The sequence below is a fragment of the Anolis sagrei genome, chromosome 2 (genome assembly GCF_037176765.1).
Source record: "Anolis sagrei isolate rAnoSag1 chromosome 2, rAnoSag1.mat, whole genome shotgun sequence".
NCBI classification, from domain to species: domain Eukaryota; kingdom Metazoa; phylum Chordata; class Lepidosauria; order Squamata; family Dactyloidae; genus Anolis; species Anolis sagrei.
The window spans coordinates 57,596,335-57,617,834 of NC_090022.1; the positions used below are offsets into that span (position 1 = coordinate 57,596,335).

At 37.0% G+C, this 21,500-nt stretch overlaps 1 protein-coding gene across 50 annotated transcripts in view; it reads right to left on the minus strand.

Moving 5' to 3' along the window:
* The window catches only part of SLMAP (sarcolemma associated protein), a 117,618-nt gene that overhangs the window by 47,800 nt on the left and 48,318 nt on the right, over positions 1-21,500 (minus strand). For 26 of the 50 annotated variants that reach the window (XM_060766140.2, XM_060766133.2, XM_060766132.2 and 23 more), the window contains exons 3-9: positions 14,560-14,713; positions 11,519-11,591; positions 11,086-11,122; positions 7,575-7,637; positions 3,609-3,704; positions 3,000-3,071; positions 1,100-1,240 (exon numbers count right to left, since the gene is read on the minus strand). In XM_060766140.2, coding sequence (XP_060622123.2) covers positions 1,100-1,240; positions 3,000-3,071; positions 3,609-3,704; positions 7,575-7,637; positions 11,086-11,122; positions 11,519-11,591; positions 14,560-14,713 — 636 coding nt within the window. The remainder of the gene's footprint in view (positions 1-1,099; positions 1,241-2,999; positions 3,072-3,608; positions 3,705-7,574; positions 7,638-11,085; positions 11,123-11,518; positions 11,592-14,559; positions 14,714-21,500) is intronic. The other 24 variants (XM_060766142.2, XM_060766143.2, XM_060766135.2 and 21 more) reach the window with 1 other exon arrangement.

Consider the following 21,500-nt stretch of genomic DNA (forward strand, 5'->3'; position numbering starts at 1 on the left):
CTAGAAATACAAAGTCTGTCACTGCCACCACATTTTCTCCCTCTATTTGCCAATTAATAATCAGTCTGGTTGCCATAATCTTTTTTCGATGTATAACTGCAACTCAGCTTTTGCATTTTCTTCTTTTATCTCAGCTCCTGCTTGCTTTCAGCCATCAAAGTGGTATCATCTGCATAGCTAAGACGGTTAATGTTTCTTCCAGCAATTTTAACTCCAGCCTTGGATTCATCAAGTCCCACACATTGCATGATGTGTCCTGCATACAAGTTGAATAGGTAGGGTGAGAGTATACAGCCCTGCTGTACTCCTTTCCCAATCTTGAACCAGTCTGTTGTTCCATGATCTGTTCTTATTGTTGCTACTTGATGGCCTTTCGTAGGGGCCTGAAAACATGGCTCTTCGAGCAGGCCTTCAACTGAGTGTATCTTGAAACGACACTGGAATGAACTAGGACGATGAATTTTGGCTATGACCCCAGGACTTGACGAAGCGGATTTTTAGTATAAGTATATGTTATGTTGTATTGTCTGGTTTGTATTGTCCTGATTTATTGTACACTGTTCCTTTCTGTTGCTGTTCACCGCCCCGAGTCGCCCTCGGGCTGAGAGGGGCGGTCAATAAATGCAAGAAATAAATAAATAAATAAATAATAAATACTTGGTCATTATACCTATTCATCAGGGGACAGACAAGGTGACTTGTTATCCCCATATCACCAAGAACTTGCCAAATTTATTGTGATCCACACAAGCAAATGCTTTAGAATAGTCAATAAAACAGAAATAACTTTTTTTCTGAAACTCCCTGCCTTCCTCCATTATCCAGCAGATATTGGCAATTTGGTCTCTCGTTCCTCTGCCTTTTTTAAACCCAGCTTGCACATCTGGCAACTCTCGCTTCATGTATTGCTGGAGTCTACCTTGCAATATCTTGATACAATCATAGTAGGAACAAATATACTCATAGCCGTAGATAAACCACTAAATGAAAACAATAAAACAATTCCCACCCTCAAACTAACCAATGTTTTATTTACATGGTATGTAGACAAATAATTTTTGTATTCCAAGAATGTAGGCAAAATACAATTAGCAAATACCTCCACTTCAGAAAGTTTTCTGACCACTTCAATTTTTTCCTGAAGGACCCGCCTCAGGGACTCTTTGGCAGTTGTCTCGTAGTTATGTTTATCTTCTTGCAATGCTATAAGTTCCTTTCGTAAACTATCTTCTGTTTGAGTCTGTAAGCAAAGAAAACAGGTTGGCCAGGATTTAAAACTTGCAGGTTTCAATTACTTTTTTAAAAATTACTCATTTTTGTTTGGAAAATATGTAATTCTATTACAAGTTTATCATGAGATTCCTTAGAATGCTTGAACACTGTCAGGAACTGGCTGTTTTTGTAAAATCCTCTTAGTTATGATCTCTGGCAAACCATTTTCCTCTCAGGGCTTAAATGTTAAACATAATTTCACCTATAGATTGTCATTTTTCACAATTTAGTCTTCAGAATTTATCTCCCTGATTGCAGCATTTCATCCCATTTCCACGTTTTTGCATTCCCTTATTGGATATCTAGCTGATGGACTGCAAATAAAATCTGACATGTTACTAAATGGAAAAAATGGTAATTTAAAATTATTATTTAAAGATTTAAAATTTAAATTGGATAACCTCAGCAATATGGGCTAGTTAAGATTTCCTTTCTACTATATACTACAAACAGAAAGAACAAATCCCATGCTGACATTTTTAAAAGGTATTAACCAGATCATGCTTAGAAATGATGCTGGATTATGGAGGCTAAGTCGCTCAAAATACATTAAGCATCGTGACTAGAACCTCCATATTCAGACAACATACTACTGAATACCAATGCAGAACTGGAAAGAAGCTAACAATGGGCAATGCCTTTGTTACTTGCTAAGGGGCCTGCAACACTGGATTTGCCACTATGAGCAGAAGGATGCTGGAATCACGGGTGGACCCAGAAGCAGAAAAAAGGCCTTCCATTCAACTCAAACTGCCACAGCCCTAACATCTGAAGGAAAGATAAAGCAGGCTCAACTCCATCAATGTCTACACCCCAAAGCAGATGAAAAGCCATCCTACTGTTCCGGCCTTGAAGGAATTGAAAGAGAGGCAAGTACCGCTCCAGCATGCCTAGGCCCAGACACAAATGAAAGCCCTCCCTCCATCCCAACTACAACTACTGTGGCCTTGAAGGAAGGGAAGAGGCAGCATCTACTGGACTTAATCCCACACTACCATCCCCTTTTGTGTAATGTCTTAATTAGCCTGTAAAACACCACATACATCAATGGTGCTATTATATAAATAAAGAATAATAATAATGGTGTGAACAGATCTAGCAAGCTTTCCTTTTATGTGATAGGTAACTAATCAACTGTACAAATAATATGTTCACACCACAGATTAAATAGCTTTTATCATAAATGCTTTGGACCTGAGGTGTTTTAGATTTTAAGATTTTTTAAATTTTATTTTGAAATACCTGCATTGGCAAGTACATACGTGCATAATAAAGTATCTTGAAGATGGGACCCAAGTCTAAACACAAAATCCATTTGTTTTATTTTCACCTCATAAGCATAGCCTGGAGGCAATATTTTTTTATCCGTGCCTCCTATCTTTTCACACATCCTTGGTCTCTCTTCAGCCTTGCAACTTGTTTGTTTGCTACTTGTATTGGGTATGAGATAGGAAGCTAGCAAGAGACTGATGATCTGTGAAACTGTGAGAACCCATGTCTCTCATCATTTCATAGATCTGTGCATTTTTTTTCAACCTTGGGTCTCTCTCCAGCTCATCAATTGCCCACTTCTACCTTGACAGTGAAGGCAGAAAGAGTTGGCTTGTGGCAAAAAGTTTTGATTTGGGTGTCTTTCAGAATTTGAATTTCTGGATAAGGAAGGTTCAATTTATATTAGATTTTACAGGGAAGCAATACCATATATCACAATAAAGCAAGACACTTACTTTTGAACATGCTTGTAACTGGTTTCCCATAACCTCTAACCTTGAGAGTAGTCTATCTTCATCTATCAATGCCTGTTTTAAAAAATCAAAAGTCATTTTAAAATTAGCAACAACTAGCAAAGCAAAGACATACAATAAAAATTTCATAAGGAAATAGTTGTCATGTGACATATGCAAGATATTATTGTGTAACAAATTTGAGAGAGGGAGAACGTGTGTGTGTGTGTGTGTTTTGGATCGCATAGAGAAGGTTTAACACCCCTATGATGATTGTTTTGTTGTCTGTGCCCCTGTTCAGAAGATTTCGCCTCACTTTCTGTCCCTGTGAGAATTGGGTTTTGAAACATTTGGCTTGTCATGGAAACAAGGGTTGGTTATCAAGCTTAAGCGGAGACACCTTTCCTGCATGATAATAACTCTCCCAGGAGTGAATTTCCCTTCCTAGGGGTAGATTCCCTCTCACTTCCTGTTTTCTCACTTCCATTCTTAACTATGAGTCATTTGTAAGTTGGATGTTTGTAACACAGGGATTGTCTGTAGTTCTTAAAACTTTTTGAAATTAAATGTTAGACTTTAAAAAAAGTTCAAAAGTAAGAGCTCACATAATACCTGCCAACTAGTATCGGATGCCTCTTGAGTGACAGCAAGCAATCGCTGTAAGGTGGCCAGCTTCTGTTCCAACATTTGTTCCCTGTGTAAGGCCTCCTTCAACAAACAAACAAAATCAATTAATTCAAAACTGTACCTGTAGGAGTCTTAAATTATTTTAATTTTTTCCTGTACATGTCAACATCCCTGGCAGTTTAGGGGATGTAACAAATAAATAGACAAACATTTCCATTTATGTCTCAACCTTTGGTATTTTTGGCTAGATTCTTACATTTATCATACTAGTGTGAAGCTAGGAACACCAAGCAGATAGCATCATGTGCAGTCCAATCTGTGCCCAATTTGAGCAATTTCTCAGTCCACAATAGGGTGTCTGTTAGCAATAGGAATTACTACAAAGAAAGCTTTAGCTGTAGTAAGTATACGACTCCTCTGGGTCAAGTCTGATTATCTGGAGAAGCACCAAGATATGCCAAGAAAAAAAATAACAACAGTTTTTTAAGGTAACAGCTGAAATAACTTAACTCTAATAAGTAGGAAACAAGTGAACTCAGAATTAAAATAAGCTTTCTGGGAAATTGGGGAAAACCCCTATCAATTTCCCAACAAAACATGCAAAGTTTTCTCAGCAGTAACCACTAGATGGCATATTCCTTCTTTCACCTATAAATGGGCATGGCAGTAAGCAACTGTTTTATCTTATCCTTACACAAGTTTAAAATACAACTTCCAAGAAATGCCACTTGCTAACATTTTTGCACAAAGTAATACTAAAGTCAGAGGCTTACAAAATATACAGCCTCCAGGTTAGGAATAATAATGCTGAATTTTCCGCTCTTGTTCAAAGTGCAGGAAGAGATAGATCAGTTAATGAAAGTAAGACACCACATGTCCACAGGGGATCTGAAATGCATTTGTTCCTCTGAAAAAATATGTCAGAAAGTTCCATAGGCAAGATCTCACAGGACTTGTTATTGTGTATTGTGTGCCTTCAAATCACATTTGACTAGGTTCTATAGAGAGCCTATTACAGGATTTTCTTGGCAACATTTGTTCAGCAGGAGTTTGTCTTTGTGTTCCTCTACAGCTAAGGAAGACTTGCCAGTGGCCAACCGGTAGGTTTCAATGGCTGAGTGGGGAATCAAACCCTGGTCTCCCAAAGTCTTAAGAGTGTAGAACTAATGCGTTTTGATACCACTTTAACTACCACAACTCAATGCTATGGAATCCTGTGAGTTATAGTTTGAAGAAGTGCCAGCACTCTTTCGCAAGACTACAACTCCCATGGTTCCTTAGCCTTGAACCATGGCAGTTAAAGTAATGTCAAGCTGCACCATTTTGCAGAGTAGATACACCTCTAGTCCAACTCAAACCATTATATCACACTGGTAGTAGCTATAGTGGTATAGACTAAAACTCTTAATCCTATTGTCTTAGTGAGTTAATTCATTCATTAGAATGCCTGACTCTTTCACTGGCAGACTAAATAAAATCAGGTCTAAAAAAATAGAATTGGAATCACAGAAAGCATCATGCAGTTTTGTTAACAGGCCACAAAATCCGTTTATTTATCTATTTATTTATTTATTTATTTATTTATTTATTTACTCCATTTATACACCACTTTTCTCAGCCCTCAGGAGACTCAAAGCAGTTTACAATAGCAAAAATCCAATGCTTAAACATCATAAAGCAATTAAAAACCGTGGCATCAATATACAATCATACAAAGTCAGTACAACATAACTCATAGCGTCTCTTAGTTAAAATCAAGATCCAATCTTGTCGTGCAGTCGTTCCATGTTCTGATATTTGTTACACTGCCTTTTCGAATGCCTGCTCGAACAACCAGGTCTTAACCTTCCTACGAAATGCTACCAAAGAAGGGGCCAATCTAATGTCTTTGGGAAAGGCGTTCCAAAGCCGAGGGGCCACCACTGAGAAGGCCCTGTCTCTCGTCCCCGCCAAACGTATTTGTAACGCAGGCAGGATCGAGAGCAGGGCCTCTCCAGATGATCTTAGCGTCCTAGTTGAAGAGCTGGAAAGCAAAGAAAAGTTTAAACAATTGAAAAATACTCTTTCTTAGTTTTTTCTTATCTCTTCTCTGTGTTCTGTTTTCCACTAACCCATTTGTTCAAGATATCACACAATGAAAGTTTCCATTCCTTTACTAAATTCCATGCCTTCCCCATCTCTACTCTACTCAAAAGTAAATCAAACTGAATCCCATTGGAAAGAGTAAATGTTTTAGCAGATTTATCTTTTGGCTCCAACTAAGAGCCCAGTCTCACCAAACCCTGCTGGATTATTCTCTCCCCGTTTTGCTTTTCATCCACCTCTTTCTTCAGTGCATTACACACTTTAAAAGTTTTCCAACTTGGAATCAGAAGGTATCATATAGCTAATTCACAAATGATCAAAACATATGTTCTACCACTGATATTTGCAGATCACATTTTTTGATAAGATGTTGGGGAGACAGAAAAGATGCAGCGATTCAGATGTGCCCAAAGACACATCCAACATTTCTGATGAAGAATTGTCCATTCTTAATTCATTGTTGATCTTTGCAGCAGCCACACATTTCTACACTTGCAGTGAATCCTAGTCCTCTACCTAAAATTAACACATCATTCCTTACTTAGTTTAACACGGGCCCTGCAAATATGCTTGGATTACAACTACCAACAACTCCAGCCAACATAGACAACAGTGTAGAATACTGGAAGCCACAGTTAGTAACACATTAAGTACTGCATATTTCTCAGCTTGACCATCACCCTTCATTAACTATTAATCAACAAGTTATTGGAGTAACAAGTAAATATTCTACATGCTGGTGAGGGTGGGAGGAGTAGAAGACAAAATCTGAACAGGTTTTAAACTGAAACCCCATTCCTTAGGCCAGCCTTTCCCAATCTGACAGCTTTTATGTGTGTTCCATAGTCCAAGTTCCATAGTGAACTTTGCAGTTAACTAATAGAAAAACAATCTAATTTGAAGGAATACAACATTAAAATGAGAAATGGAACTCTTTTGACGATGGCAAGGACAGACTGAGTCCCCTGAAGCCAATGGTAAAAACTCCAACAATGCAATATTCTATAAATCCCATGGGTTGTACTCAAAGGCAGCATTTTAAATGGGTACATTCATTACAGCATAACTAAACTACTTCCGTTTGTTGCACTGAAAAAAATGAACTTTTGTCCCAATTTCGAATATTCAAAATATTAAATTAATTTTCAAACAGAATGTTCTAAGGCAGTGTTTCTCAACCTGGGGGTCGGGACCCCTGGGGGGTCATGAGGGGGTGTCAGAGGGGGTCGCCAAAGACTATCAGAAAACAGTATTTTCGGTTGATCATGGGGGTTCTGTGTGGGAAGTTTGGCCCATTCTATTGTTGGTGGGCTTCAGAATGCTCTTTGATCGTAGGTAAACTATAAATCCCAGCAGCTACAACTCCCAAATGTCAAGGTCTATTTCCCCCAACCTCCACCAGTGTTCACATTTGGCCATCTGAGTATTCATGTCAAGAATCGTATTTACATTTCGATTCAAAACAATAGCAAAATGACAGTTATGAAGTAGCAACGAAAATGTTATGTTTGGGGGTCACCACAACATAAGGAACTGTATTAAGGGGTCACAGCATTAGGATGGTTGAGAACCACTGTTCTAAGGTTTGCTAATCACAACTAGAATCTGGGAGGAAAGTGCCACAGATGCTTCACTATTACCTGTTTCTCCTTTCAAGGTTTGCTTGGCTGGGCAGAGGGAGGGTGGCTTTCTCAAATTTCTCAACATGTTCAACTGCACATGTTGAGGAAAGCTTCTCAATATACAATGAGTTTACCCACCTTCGACCTTTTTTTTTTTTTTTACATCATCCAAATCAAAACTTTTGATTTGTTATAAAAAGACAAACAAGTCAAATTTACACATAATGAATGAAGCACAGATTACCTGTAGATACTGAGAAAGCTGAAACAGTTCCTGAGAGTACATACTGGGAGTGTTAGCAGCAACCTGAGGAAATGGAAAGCAACTATGTTTATCCATTTTGTATCAGATTTTCAAAGGTTTCTTTAGTGGTCGTATTACTTTAAACTCATAAAATGAACAGCATTAGCAAGATTTTTCTTGGTATTTATGTTGTAGATACCATTTCTCTTAATCCATCTAAATAATTCCCCAGAACCTATCAAACTAAAGGTATGTTATTACTACTTGTTCACACTGTTTTGTAATATAATTAATACATGTACAAATGAGACTAGAACTCTATGGTGTTTTGTTTTTTTTACAAAGACTTGATAAATATATCAACATAAATATACTTTTAAGGGGAAAATGTATACAGATTTGTGTACCCTTATTTTGGACTATGATCAAAATGAGCCATCATGTATTTCGCTGACTATCCCAAACTTGTAAACTATTTAAAATGACAATGGCCTTTTGTTTTTTTTATGCCTTTTTAAAACACATCTGCTCAGACATGTTTAATTTTAATAATATTAAAGGAGGCCACTGGAAAACAGTTACTGACTCAAATACATATATAATATTATGGTCTTTCTACATTTCAGTCTTCTTCCATATATGGAAGAAATCAACCTAGTAAAAAAAATGTACTTTCATAGGGTACTTTTATACAGTATTAGTCATTGTGTTGGAATGTTTAATGTGCAAGAAACACACTTACACAGCCAATTGCAAAAATATACATGAAAATACCTGCAGGTTAAAAGCCAACTTTTAAATTAATTAGTCTTCATTTATAGGTTATCTGTAGAGTCACAATTCCTTCTAGATCAGCAGGCAGAGCTGCTTCTCTCAACACAATTGAATCCTGGCCACAATTTTTATTACCCATGCCAGAGGTAGTTCATGCTTAATTTAGTAACTTTTAACTTTATTTTAAAAATGTTGTATCAGTGATTTGCTTGAATACATTTGTGTGTGAGAGAAATAGCAATTTATGGAACACTACCTTAGTTCAATTGAGCAATCTGAAACAATCAAAATGTATTTTAGAGTAATTTGTCAATAAAGGGAGAGGAAAACAATAGGTCATCTGCCATCCAATATATCCAATCTGTTTTCTTTATATGTGAGGTATATTTATTTTAAATATGAATTGTGTCATCTTGGCACAGTTGATCAACCTCCAGAAGCAGGGTTGCTCAACTGTGCCAAGAAACCTTGAGGACTACTGTTACAAATTCCCCATAAAATGCTTACAGCTAATTTGACCTTTAATGACACCACAAAGGAATACTACAGAGGAGTCCAAAACACCATTTGGTCTTGTTTGATATCTGTTTCAGTTGACATGGTCTGAAGATCAGACAAAGTGCCTGAAGGATTTGGCTGACAATTTTGTGCTGTCTATCTCTGCCCATCTTGCCTAATGGTATATTTAGCCCGTAGGAATGATTTGGGAAGTTCTAGAAGTGATTAATGTCTTATTAATGAGGAAAAATGATGCAATATGACCTGAAGAATATGACCGTGTGATCACTACTGGTAGTCCATGAAGTGGAAGGATGAGATACCATCCTATGGAGTGATATGTTGTGATGAACACTCTTTAAGAAAGCCTCTATAAACTTAGAAGATGGCATTGTCTCAGCAAAAAAAAAAACTGATCTTGATGGTAGAATGTTTGATAAATTGATGGCAATTCGTCATCTGCATCCATTTCATTTTGGGTTTAAATTTGTGTTTGGTTCTGAATTTGCCTTTGCTCTCCTAGTGTACAACTTCTACATACAAAAGAGAAATCCAGGGACTTCACAAGGTTGGTTCTCTTTGACTTCTCAGTGGCACTGTATGTTGCAAACCTGGCTTTATCTGGAGGATAAAATTATTTTGCTTCTACCCACAAGACAATTTCTGCTATAGGATTTCCACTTGGTGGCATATATGTTATAATATCCCACAGGATTCTACTCTACCTCTTTTCATTAATATTTATATGAAGATGCAAAGCAGTGTCATCTGAGGATCTGGAATGAAGTTCTGCCAGTTCTCTAATTATGCCCCACTATTTCTCTTTGACATCAAAATTAACAGTAGTCATTACCAGATTCAACAACATGCTAAGTCCTACAAATCAAAGCTGAATCTTGACAATACAGAGTCTCTGTTTGAGAAATGGGTCTAAGTTCTGGAGAAAAGGCATTCAGATCATTTGGGAGGGCTTGCCTTCTCACTGAAAGAACAGAGAATGCTCCTATACATAACTTTGTGATCAGAAATCCAAATGGCTTCAAAGGCACAAAGCTATATTCCATCAGTTTTACAAAATTCACCAGGGATGCAAACAAATCTAATCATAGCAATCCATGCTGAAGTAAACTCCTAGATGGATTAATGCAATACTTTATGCATTGACCATGCCTGGAAGATTATCAAAAACCTTACAGAAGGAATTTGTGCAACATAATTTCAACAGATACAAACAAATACTGCCTTTAAAACTGGTCCAGTAGGGTACTGCAACTGATGGTATTAAAAGCCACTGAAAGATCAAGGAGAATTAACAGTGTTGTATTTTATCTTGTCTCCTTCCTGATGAAGGTCATCCATTGGAGTGACCAAAATTGATTGTATCTCAGACTAGAAAGATTCTAAGTACTGTTTTTTTTTAACATGAATCTAGAACTGAGTTACTACTATTGAGCAACTTACCAAAAAAAGTATTTACAACAGAGTTACAGTTATCATAAATCACAAAACCAAGAGCTTTTTCAAAAACAGGCATATTAAAATCATATTTATTGTTGGAAACATCAATCCCTTACACAAATTTTTTACCCCAAGTCCATCAGATCCAACTCGAAATCCATCTCATCAAACCATTTAACTTGCTCAAACTAGCCAAGACATTCAATACCCAAAGATAGAACATGGCAAATGGTTCTTAATACGGAACTCAAAGGATCATAATTCAAAAACCTATTATATCTCATTAAAAGGGGTTTCTAAAGCTGCCACAAGAAAAGCCCTTTTATCATGGGGATTGTTGCACTCGAAGTAGGAGCTCAGTTGCAGATCTTAAGGCAAGCTGGTATATGAAAAGAGATACTGTCAAGTATCTAATATCAAATCATAGATGCAACAACACTGACCACATTTCTTGTGTAAACATTTTATTTATTTGGTTTGCTGTATCCTTTCTTTCATACTAGAGTATGCGCATCAGGACTTCTACAATTTCAAAAGGGATGGCAGAAGCACGTGGATTATAAGGAAATATACCCATGAATCAACTAGTATAATGGGTTGTTGTGGGTTTTTTGGGCTATATGGCCATGTTCTAGAAGCATCCTCTCCTGACGTTTCACCTGCATCTATGGCAGACATCCTCAAAGGTTGTGAGGTCCTATTAGTATGATATTTGAACTACCTGCCTTATTTCTGTTTTGACTTCCATTTGACAGAAGGAAATAAATGTTCTAAGACTTACCTTATCAACAGGGCTTGGTAATGGAGCATGGATTACACTGCAGAACAAAAACATCATTGTTTAAATAGAGACCTTCTGCCATTTATTAACTGCTTCAACTGCAGCAAGTTTCAATTTCTGAAACAATCTCCTTCTTAAGTGATTACAATAATTGCAACTGATTATATTTAATGTATTCTAATATTTAATTAAATAAATATTTCAGGAAAAGAATAATCAATTTGCTATAAAATAATGTCATCCAATAGCCTCAACAGTATATAGCATTTTGTATTACAAATTAGCATTTGTAATGCTATATGTATATCCAAATGGACTATACACTTGGAGACAGCCATGCTACTGCCTTATTCAAGTTCTGATATGATACACAGAAAATATATAACATTTAAAACTTGTTGGACATTAAAATAAGTTTTAATGCTACACTTACTCTGACCGTAGCCTAGCTTCCATACCATCTGGGAGAAATAGTTTAATTGTGGACACAATACATCCATGGGTGACTGGAAAAAAATCAGTAATAATGTAAGTTCAATGTAATAGATTAGTGAGAATATATTAATTAAAATGAAAGTTATTTAAACTGTTTAGCATAGCTATAATTATGTTTTTCTATAAAGATAAAAGTAACACAATAAAAATAAACATAATAAAAATAACAATAACATAGATGCACAGGTGAAAGCAAGGGAGAAATATTTTTCTTTACATTTTTCCAACTAACTTGATGACATAGAAGCCGCTGGTTCACAAACACTTAAGTGCTGTACCACCTCCCACCTTTTGTTGTAGTTCCCATTCTGAACTGTTCAGACAGTATGCATGAAACTTCTTTCAGAAAACTGTTTATGACTAGGCAAGAAAACAAATATTAGATAAATGTTTTCATTTGGGGTCATACAGCAAATCATTTTCAAAATGCAATGATGACAGGCAGATAAAAATTAAGATCAACCAGATTGGGAAAAAATAAATAAATCAAAGTAAGAAATTCTACAAAAATCTATTTCAGACATGTTACTCAATTACTTTGACCAAAATAAATGTTGTCAAAATTATACAATACAGTTGGCCCTTCACATTTATGAGTTTGACTTTTGTGGATATGATTATTTGTGGATTCTTTAGGAATCCACTGATCCTCCAGTTTGAGTGTAGGCCAAGAAATTCCTTGGGAGGTGGTCGCATAATTTGCATTTTTACCACTTTCCTGGGAATCTTGCATCCCTAACCTTAGTGAATGTGGAAGGCAGACTGTGCTGTTGCATGGTGGGCCTGTGCATAAGACTTTAGACAGGACATAAATTCTGTGTGCCCAAAGGAGACGCCGGGGCTGCCTCAGATTAAAGGCCTTTGGATTTCCTTACAACAGAGTCTTTAGATTGCTTAAAGGTTCAACAAAGTTCTTTATTATTGAAAACAAACAGGTACTTTAAGGCTTCCTTAACAGTCTATTGGCTCTCTCAATCTTGTCCACTGGGAACAGGCACTATCTTCACAACTGTATTTCAACTAATGGGGAAATCCTTAACTTCTAATCTGGGCAGTCTGCCTCTGTTGGCATGGAGCCCCTACACCCGGTACCAACTGCTTCTGGCTTCCGCGAGTGACCCTTACCAAGCAGAGCTTTGTAGACCTCCAGGGGAAAAAGGAGTTCAGGTTTCGGTGATGGCTGGCTGAAGTCCCTCAGCAAAGGAGCTGTAAGGCTGTATGATCCTCGGCCAAGCTGTGGGCTGTATAACCCCGGCCAATCTGTGGGCTGTATAACCCCAGCCAAGCTGTGTGCTGTATAACCCTGGCCAAGCTGTGGGATGTATAACCCCAGCCAAGCTGTAGAAGACAAAGCTTTCTACAGGAGCTCTTGGCATTATGTCCTGAATGGAAAGCTTCTCTGTGTGGACTGAACCCAAAAAGGCTCCTATTCCCTCCAAAACTCAAATAGGGGGCGGGACCAGGGAACCTAACTATAATTGACAGGTGGCTTGCCCTATGATTGCAGCCAAAAGAAACCACCTATCTGCAGAGTCCCTGAAACTTAGGACTACAACAAACATTCAATTTAAAGCAAACAAAATTGGAGCTCCTGGTACAGTTGTACCTAATTTGCATTTTTTCCACTTTCCTGGGAATCCTGCATCCCTAACCTTAGTTAATGTGGAAGGCTGACTGTACATCTTAACAATGAAAAGCTTATTGCAAGAATGTTATTCATGCTTAGCTTGCTATTATGGTTTACACTTAAATAAACAAATACCTATGAGTATGTGTACAATTGTATTTTCCATGTTGCTATTGGCATCCCCCACTCCACCAACAAAAGAGCCCTTGAGTAGTAAACCAAAATGTTACTTGTTGCAAAAGAAGAAAAACTAACAAATGTCTTGTGCCCATGCAAAAAAAAGTACAGATGCACAGTATCTCCTTGAAATATACTTATAAATATAGCACCAGTGAGAAATGAAATAGGATTATCATAGAAATGTGACATTCCCAATCCAGCAACCCAACAATTCAGAGCTCACAGAAGATTTGCAAGGAAGCATTTGTGAGAATAATAGTGCAATTATCTATATCTTTCCCTTATACTTGTTAGTCCTCCCTGTAAATATGTTGTATTTGCAACTCCTATTATACCAGCAACAAGAAATTGGGATCCCATGTCAGTTGATGTAGCACCAAATTTGACCTTTATAGTCTGCAATTTTAATACTGATGGAAAATCCTAGTGCAAACATTAAGTATTAATCTGAAATCATGTCTTCCTATATGTATTCTGAATGTATGCCCCTAAAAGCAAATCCAGGATATATGATGGGAGGTACGCTGGTGCATTTTCAATTACCATAAAAAGTAATCTAATTGCCAACACTGCATATTTTATAATGTTCTGTAATATTTGGTCACACATCTAGGGTGATTATGTAATGAAAAAAGCCACATCAGAATGACCAACAGATAGACAAGCACATAGAAAAGGAGAAACAGTAACAAAACTACCAGATGTAAACAATGGTTTTCTATATTTATTTATTTGTTTGTTTGTATTGTATTTATATTATTTTTATGTCTCTGTTAATATATCAGTGCTAAGTAATAAACAAAACAATACCAAGCAATAAAGGCAGTGCAACCTACATACTATGTTAAATATTGCTTGGCATCTGTGTGCGTTTTTAGTTTTCTAATCGGCACTTGTATGATTGTAAATGGAAGTTTAGTAGCAATAATTGTAAGTCTGTGCATTACATTCTAGCCAATCATCAGTTTTGAAGGAACTGATACCTAGAGTTTAGAACTACTCAGGTATTCTTATATATGCATGACTGAGTGGACAAACAGAAGGTAGGACAAACCAAACAGAAGATAGGTTTTTAAAAGCCAGGTGAAGTTTTGCTTTTTTCCCCCTTCAGCTTACTATGAAGCTTAAAATTTAAATGTAAATTAAAAATAGAAGGGAAAAGTGATCCATACCCTTACCTTTCCGCGTGTTCTCCGTCACATCTACGCCAAATTGGATTATATCACCAGACAGAATTTCACATGGTGGACTCTCTTCAGATCCTCTGCTCAGTCTCTGACTATTTATAAAGGTACCATTACTACTCTTAGTATCTTGAAGATAGAACTGTAAAAGAGACATACAAAGGCTGTAAATCATATGCAAAGAAAATGTAAAGCCAAATTTTGGATTAAAATGGTAAACAATCCATGAATATGCAACTCAAAATAGCACATGAGCTGATGGATGGATGGACAGATGGATAAATGGATAGATATGGCAGCCTATATAGAATATCACCTTAATTGCCATGGCTCAATGCTATGGAATCATGGGGAGTTCTACTTTGATTAAACACCCATGATTCTATAATATTGAGCCATGGTAGTTAAAGCCATGTCAAAGTGCATTAATTCCATGGTGTAGATGCATCCATGGCGTAGAGATTTAAATCTTGGATTAGAACTTCCGGAGACCAGGTTTTAAATCGCTACTCAGCAATGGCAAATGCTCTCTGAACAAAGCCCCTTACAACAAAGTTGCTTTAGGGCTGCCATAAACACACAATTTCACTGCATAGTCAAATAACTTCTATCTTTATTACGCTCTATGACCATCACTATTAAGGGAAAAGCATCCAACAAAATTAATTAAAATGAATGGCCAATAAAAGGAATAAAACAGATTAAACTTCAAAGTAGGGGAGGGTGCTAGCTTGTACAAATGCTTATTGAATAGTGCATACAGCTGCGCAAAGTCCTAAACATCAACAATTATAGCATCATGATTTCTCATGTTTAAAGGTTTTAAAAGTAACTTCATAAAGTAGCTCTTTAAGTTCAAACTCATCTCTGTATCTATTACTTGCGTCTATTCTTTCATATTTTGCTGTCTAGATCCTTTATATTTTCTATCCAAATCTTTTTTTTTCCTCATCTATCCCCCTTTAAGTATGGGGGTGTTTTTAATTATTTTAACTTTCACCTCTACTTTCTTTCCAAGAGCATGTGGATTTAAAGCACCACATGTTATTTTTGAGGGAAACACTTATTTCCTTCAATTTATTCTACTATTACATGAAGTCGGGTACCATATGCCCCTTCACCTCAAGAGACTGCTAACTGGGAAAGTAGGATTACATAAGAATGGAAAGATGAGATTGGTCAAGGTCAGATGAGTAATGGGCAAAAATGTTAATGTAGAGATTTAAAGCAACTATATATATAATGCTAATTGGTGGCTCAAGAAGGAAAAAGAAACTGCATGCAGGTAAAAGAGCAGGTTGAGGAAGGATGGAGTATTCAAAATGTCTCTTCTGGTCATGAAATAAACTTAGCAGGCTGCAGAAGGATGAAAGCCCCTTCTTCTTCCCAACCCAGCAGAAGAAAGCAACACTACGTTCCTCCTCTGGAAACCGTCAGTAGGCTAATTGCAATTTTCCTTATATGGTAGTTACATCTGGAGGCTTATTTATAAGACCAGTTTAAGGAAGAACATGTAAGAGACCCGGGGGGGGGGGGGGGCTGCAGAGTTCTGGGCAGGAATGCAAGAATATAGATGCCATACTTTATCTGCATATCAAATACCCATATTTTTGCTTGTTTAGTTGACATGTACAACTGTGCTACCTGAAATGTTTACAAAATATAAAATATAAAATTATGTGCCTCCAAACCACCTGTTCACTAATGGCAAACCCATGCATTTCATAGGGTTTTTTAGGAAATGGATAATTCAGAGGTGATTCTGCCAGTTACTTCCTCTGAAATACAGTACCTGGTAGGTTAAAGGTAAATGTTTCCACTGACATTAAGTCGATTCTGGGGGGTGGTGCTCATCTCCATTTCTAAGCCAAAGAGCCGGCATTGTCCATAGACGCCATCAAGGTCATGTGGCCAGCATGACAGCATGGAGCACCGTTACCTTCCAGCAGAAGCGGTATCTACTGATCTACTCACGTTTGCTAGGTTGGCAGAAGCTGGATCTAACAGTGGGAGCTCACCCCACTCCACAGATTCGAACTGCCAACCTTTTGGTCAACAAGTTCAGCAACTCAGCGATTTAACCTGCTGCAACACCAGGGGGCCCTACAGTACCTGGTATCAATGCAAATTTGTAGGCATGGGCAATCCATGGTTCTAAATGGTACTCAAATACTTACAAAACTAGGTGCTTTGCTTCTAAGTGTTACTAAAGTTCTGGTGGTGAAAATTTCAGAACTCTAACAAAACTTTCAAAATTTTGTTATAAATGGCAGTTCCTAATTGGTTATGTCATAAAAATAACCAATAATGAAATAATTAAATTTTGAAAGTTTTGTTAGTTCTGAAAAATAAGGATGCAAACCATAAATGTATTTTTTTTTAAAACTTACATTTATTTGGGCAAAAATGGTCACATGCAATAACAATCAAAGTTCTAGACTAACTACATGTTTAAATAGAAATTTGACACTAAAAATATTGACTCCTTCAGCAGTGTATTTCTATGCGGCACATTATCTACAGGTAGCAAACATATGGTCTAGGCATACCCCAGTTAACAAAGAAGTACCTTTTTTTAAAGAGTATTTTTATACTCACTGAGACCCGGTCCATTTAACTTCTCAAGCTTTGTTTAGCAGCACCGCCATTGGGAAAATGGTGAAGGGGGATGGAAGAGCACTATTGCTGCCTATTGCAGCAGCAGATTTGCAGCAAACTTTGCACTGGGAAAGAATGGGATTCTGCTCTATCTGATTTTACTGTGGATGTGTAAGCATGCCTACAACAGGCAAGGTAAGCAGCATCTATTTTCAGAATCCCCTACTAAGCACTCATGAACAATAAAACAGATAAAAGAAAAGAGTAGATAAACCTGCCTCACCAGCTATCATCATGTTAAGAAATATCTATAATTTTGGCCATCAAAATAGAAATCTTAAGAAACACTGAGAAAACTGTTACTAGATACATTTTCAAGAACCTTTCAAACAGCACAGGCAGCACTCCACATTCGCTGAGGTTAGAGGCACAGTAATCCACCAAAGGTTTTTAAATAATTAATTAAAATATTATTTTTTTACATAGGAGAACACATTTCTAAGAATCTTTATGTTTTCTAGTGAAACTCAATGGTCAAGCTCTTGGAATCTCCAGGTCATTCAGCACATATTTATAGTTCACATCTGGTGGACTGTACAAGTGCACTGGAGTACCTAGAAATTCGTAGATCAAATTAATCAAATTTGCAAAAGTCAGAATCTCAAATGTGGAGGGCCAACTGTATTTAGAAGGTTCAAAATGGTTTTGTTTGCATTTTCAGTATTTATCTGATCTGGTTGTTTCATTTCACAAGCCTCTTTCTTTTATATTAAAAAGTTTGCTGAAATATATCAGCTGCTCTTATTTTTTGTAGTGTAAACACATATTCTTTCTGTGATATTTCTGCCTTTTCTATCAAATATTCTGTTAAAGAGGTAATGCCCACGAACACATCTACTTAGATAATAGGGGGATATCTGATATACCTTAGATGTGAAATCTCTTCCGTCTTGTAGTCTCATCCATTTTTTTTCATCCATGTTCCTCAAAGTTATCAACTAAAATTTGTCCTTGGGAAAATGGTGAGGGGGGGGGGATGCTCTGAATCTCTCTCACTCTTATGGATCTGCGTGTTCCACAACACAGGTGAGCAAAACACATACACCCAGCGGCCTTTATATAGCATTCCAAAGTATGCTCAATTCAAATGACAGAAAAACAGAGAAAAGGGATAAGATTGTTTGATGACTTCATCAGGAATAAGAAAAAGGCTTTAGATACTTCCACAGGCTTAGTAGATTCATTTCTAACGTGGCAAGAACTAAGAGAAATGTATTAATATACTTAAGGGGTGGGAAAGTTATTAGAAACCCTTATAAGAAGAACCCTTATTAGTTCTGCCCCTCACTCAGGATTGAAAAAATATAGTTTTTACAAATGTATAGTATATGTATAGTATATGTTTATATAACTGTAATTTTTTCTCAAATAAAAATATTTTTTTAAAAAAACAAATGCTTGAATAAAAGTGCTGAATACTTTTAAATAACTCAAGAATTTGGGTGGAGAAACTGATTTTTTTTAAAAAGAAATGAAATGTATGTAACACAAAGTACTTCATTAACCAAGTGAAGCAACTGCCATTTTACTTAAAGATTATGGAATTGACTAACACTTATTTACCTACATGTAAAGCACCTAAAAAACCACACATCTAGGGTGATTATAAATGAATACTTGAGAATCATGGCTTCAGCCCTATATCAATATAACAAAAGGACACTGTTCTTTAATAATAAAGATTACTAGTTTAGATTTCTAAAGCATTTGAATGGTTTTTGTGTGCAGTGTAATAACGTTCCTGGGAGTCTTTCAAGCATTACTATAAATTGGCAAACAACCACTTTAAGAAAATGTTCAAATGCCACTCCAATCCCTCTTCCTTACTGTACTCATACATACTGTTGCTTCTTTTTCAGTGCTGTGGGTCTTGTTATTGCGCCTGACACCTACTCACTCCTAAAGGTTTTCAATATTGCTAAATTTGTTGTGTTCTCACATATGAGCCAGGAAACACAGATAATATAAACATATACCCAAAAGTAGCATCAAGTGAATAAGCAGGAAATCATAACATTTGTAAAATATGCTTCCTTTCATTATAAAAGAGTAAAACATCTTAGTAGAGCAACTCATAGGATTGGTTTATAAATCATTCTTATATCAGATTACATCATTGGGTTATGGGCTCATTTATAATACCAAAACAAACTGTTTATCTAATATAGATTTTAAAAACAATCATATACATAGGTTCCATTCAATTATCCCCAGACATTTTGCAGAATGTTTTAATTGTAGCAAGGACTATAATTCACAAAATCAGACTTCATTCTCACCCTAGGGTGGGGAATCTTTGAAAGCAAAAGGGCCAAACTCAATGTCAGAGTTTCTTCAAGCATGCATTCCAGTCATGGGTGGAACCAAAGCACAATGGTACACCCAAAAATACCAATGTATTTTAATTTCAAGCTGTTACTAGTACTAACTAAATCAAATGGGAGGGATTTCAACTTTTTAGAATGCCACTAAAGGGCTTCACGGGGAAGGGGATAGAGGTATCTGGGGAATCAAAGGAGCAAAAACCCCACATTCACTGCTTTAATGTAAACAAATTCAAATATGACAGACAGTCTATTAGTGTCCAATGTTGCAGGTAAGCTTTCTTATCTCCACAATAGCTCTTTTTTAAGGCAGAGTATTTGAGTGATTTTTTTCTATAATAATTTATAAGGAGCCATAAATTTTCTGCTCCATAATCTTACACACATCAGTAGTTCTTAATCTTTGGTTCTCCAGATTTTTTTGGAGACTACAATGTCTAGAAGCCACTGATATAATGGCCAGTGACCAGAATTCTGTCCCAAAATCTAGAGAACAGCAAACTGAGACCTACATCCTGAAGATATTTATGGAACTCAGTTTCCCTGTATCTTACATACCAGCATTCAAATGTTGGAAGGTTTGCTAGAGCCAATTAGAATCTTTTATTATGCAACTTTCTCCAAGAGTATATTTCTAGTATGATCCTTCTCTAGAAAAGGGAGTGGGTTTGTGCAGTTAAAGTAGGATTTCTAATTTTAGAGACAAAGAGAGTTGTGTGTTTTATATATGACACACTCTGCCAAGTTCCTTGTTTCTATGTAGAAGGGAGGAACACTGAGTGAAAGGGACAAAGCCCTGTTCATCTCTGGACGTTGTGAGCCAATGCTGCTCACAGAACTTAGAAACACATCTACATATAAACACACACATTTCTGTCACATCTAGCTGTAAATATATGCCAAGCAACTAAAATTGGGTTAAACAAAATACTTTAAAAAACTCTAAGGGACATTAATCAACCTTTATTTATCTTTAATTTATTTAATTTATATTTATCCCACCTTTCTCCTGATATAAGGATTCAAGATGACTAACAACAACATGACACAATACAAATTAAAAATAGAGTCGATGAATTAAAATATTAGGTTCTTGTGGGTTTTTTCGGGCTATAGGGCCATGTTCTAGAGGCATTTCTCCTGACGTTTCGCCTGCATCTATGGCAAGCATCCTCAGAGGTAGTGAGGTCTGTTGGAATTAGGACAATGGGTTTATATATCTGTGGAATGGCTGGGGTGGGGCAAAGAGCTTTTCTCTGCTGGAGCTAGGTGTGAATGTTTCAACTGACGACCTTCATTAGCATTTGAAGGCCTGGCTGAGCCTGGGAAAATCTCTTGCTGAGAGGTGTTAAGATGTGCCTGGTTGTTTCCTCTCTGTTGTTTTGCTGTTGTAATTTTAGAGTTTTTTAATACTGGTAGCCAGATTTTGTTCATTTTCATGGTCTCTTCCTTTCTGTTGAAATTGTCCACATGCTTGTGGATTTCAGTGGCTTCTCTGTGTAGTCTGACATGGTGGTTGTTGGTGTGGTCCAGCATTTCTGTGTTCTCAAATAATATGCTGTGTCCAGGCTGGTTCATCAGGTGCTCATCAGGAACACTTTTCCTCTGTAGCCACGAGAGTAAAGATGAAGATCCACCCAGAGGAAAAGTGTTCCTGCCATACAGCAAGGGAACCACTGACCGCATAGGGAAGCTGATGAGGAAACGCAACATACAAACAATCTACAAACCCACCAAGAAAATCCAACAAATGCTACGTTCAACAAAGGACAAGAGGGGTCCTCTCACCTCTGCAGGAGTCTACCGTATACCATGCAGCTGTGGACAAGTCTACATAGGGACCACCAAACGCAGCGCCCAAACACGAATCAAGGAACATGAAAGGCACAGCAGACTACTTCAACCAGAGAAGTCAGCCTTAGCAGAGCACCTGATGAACCAGCCTGG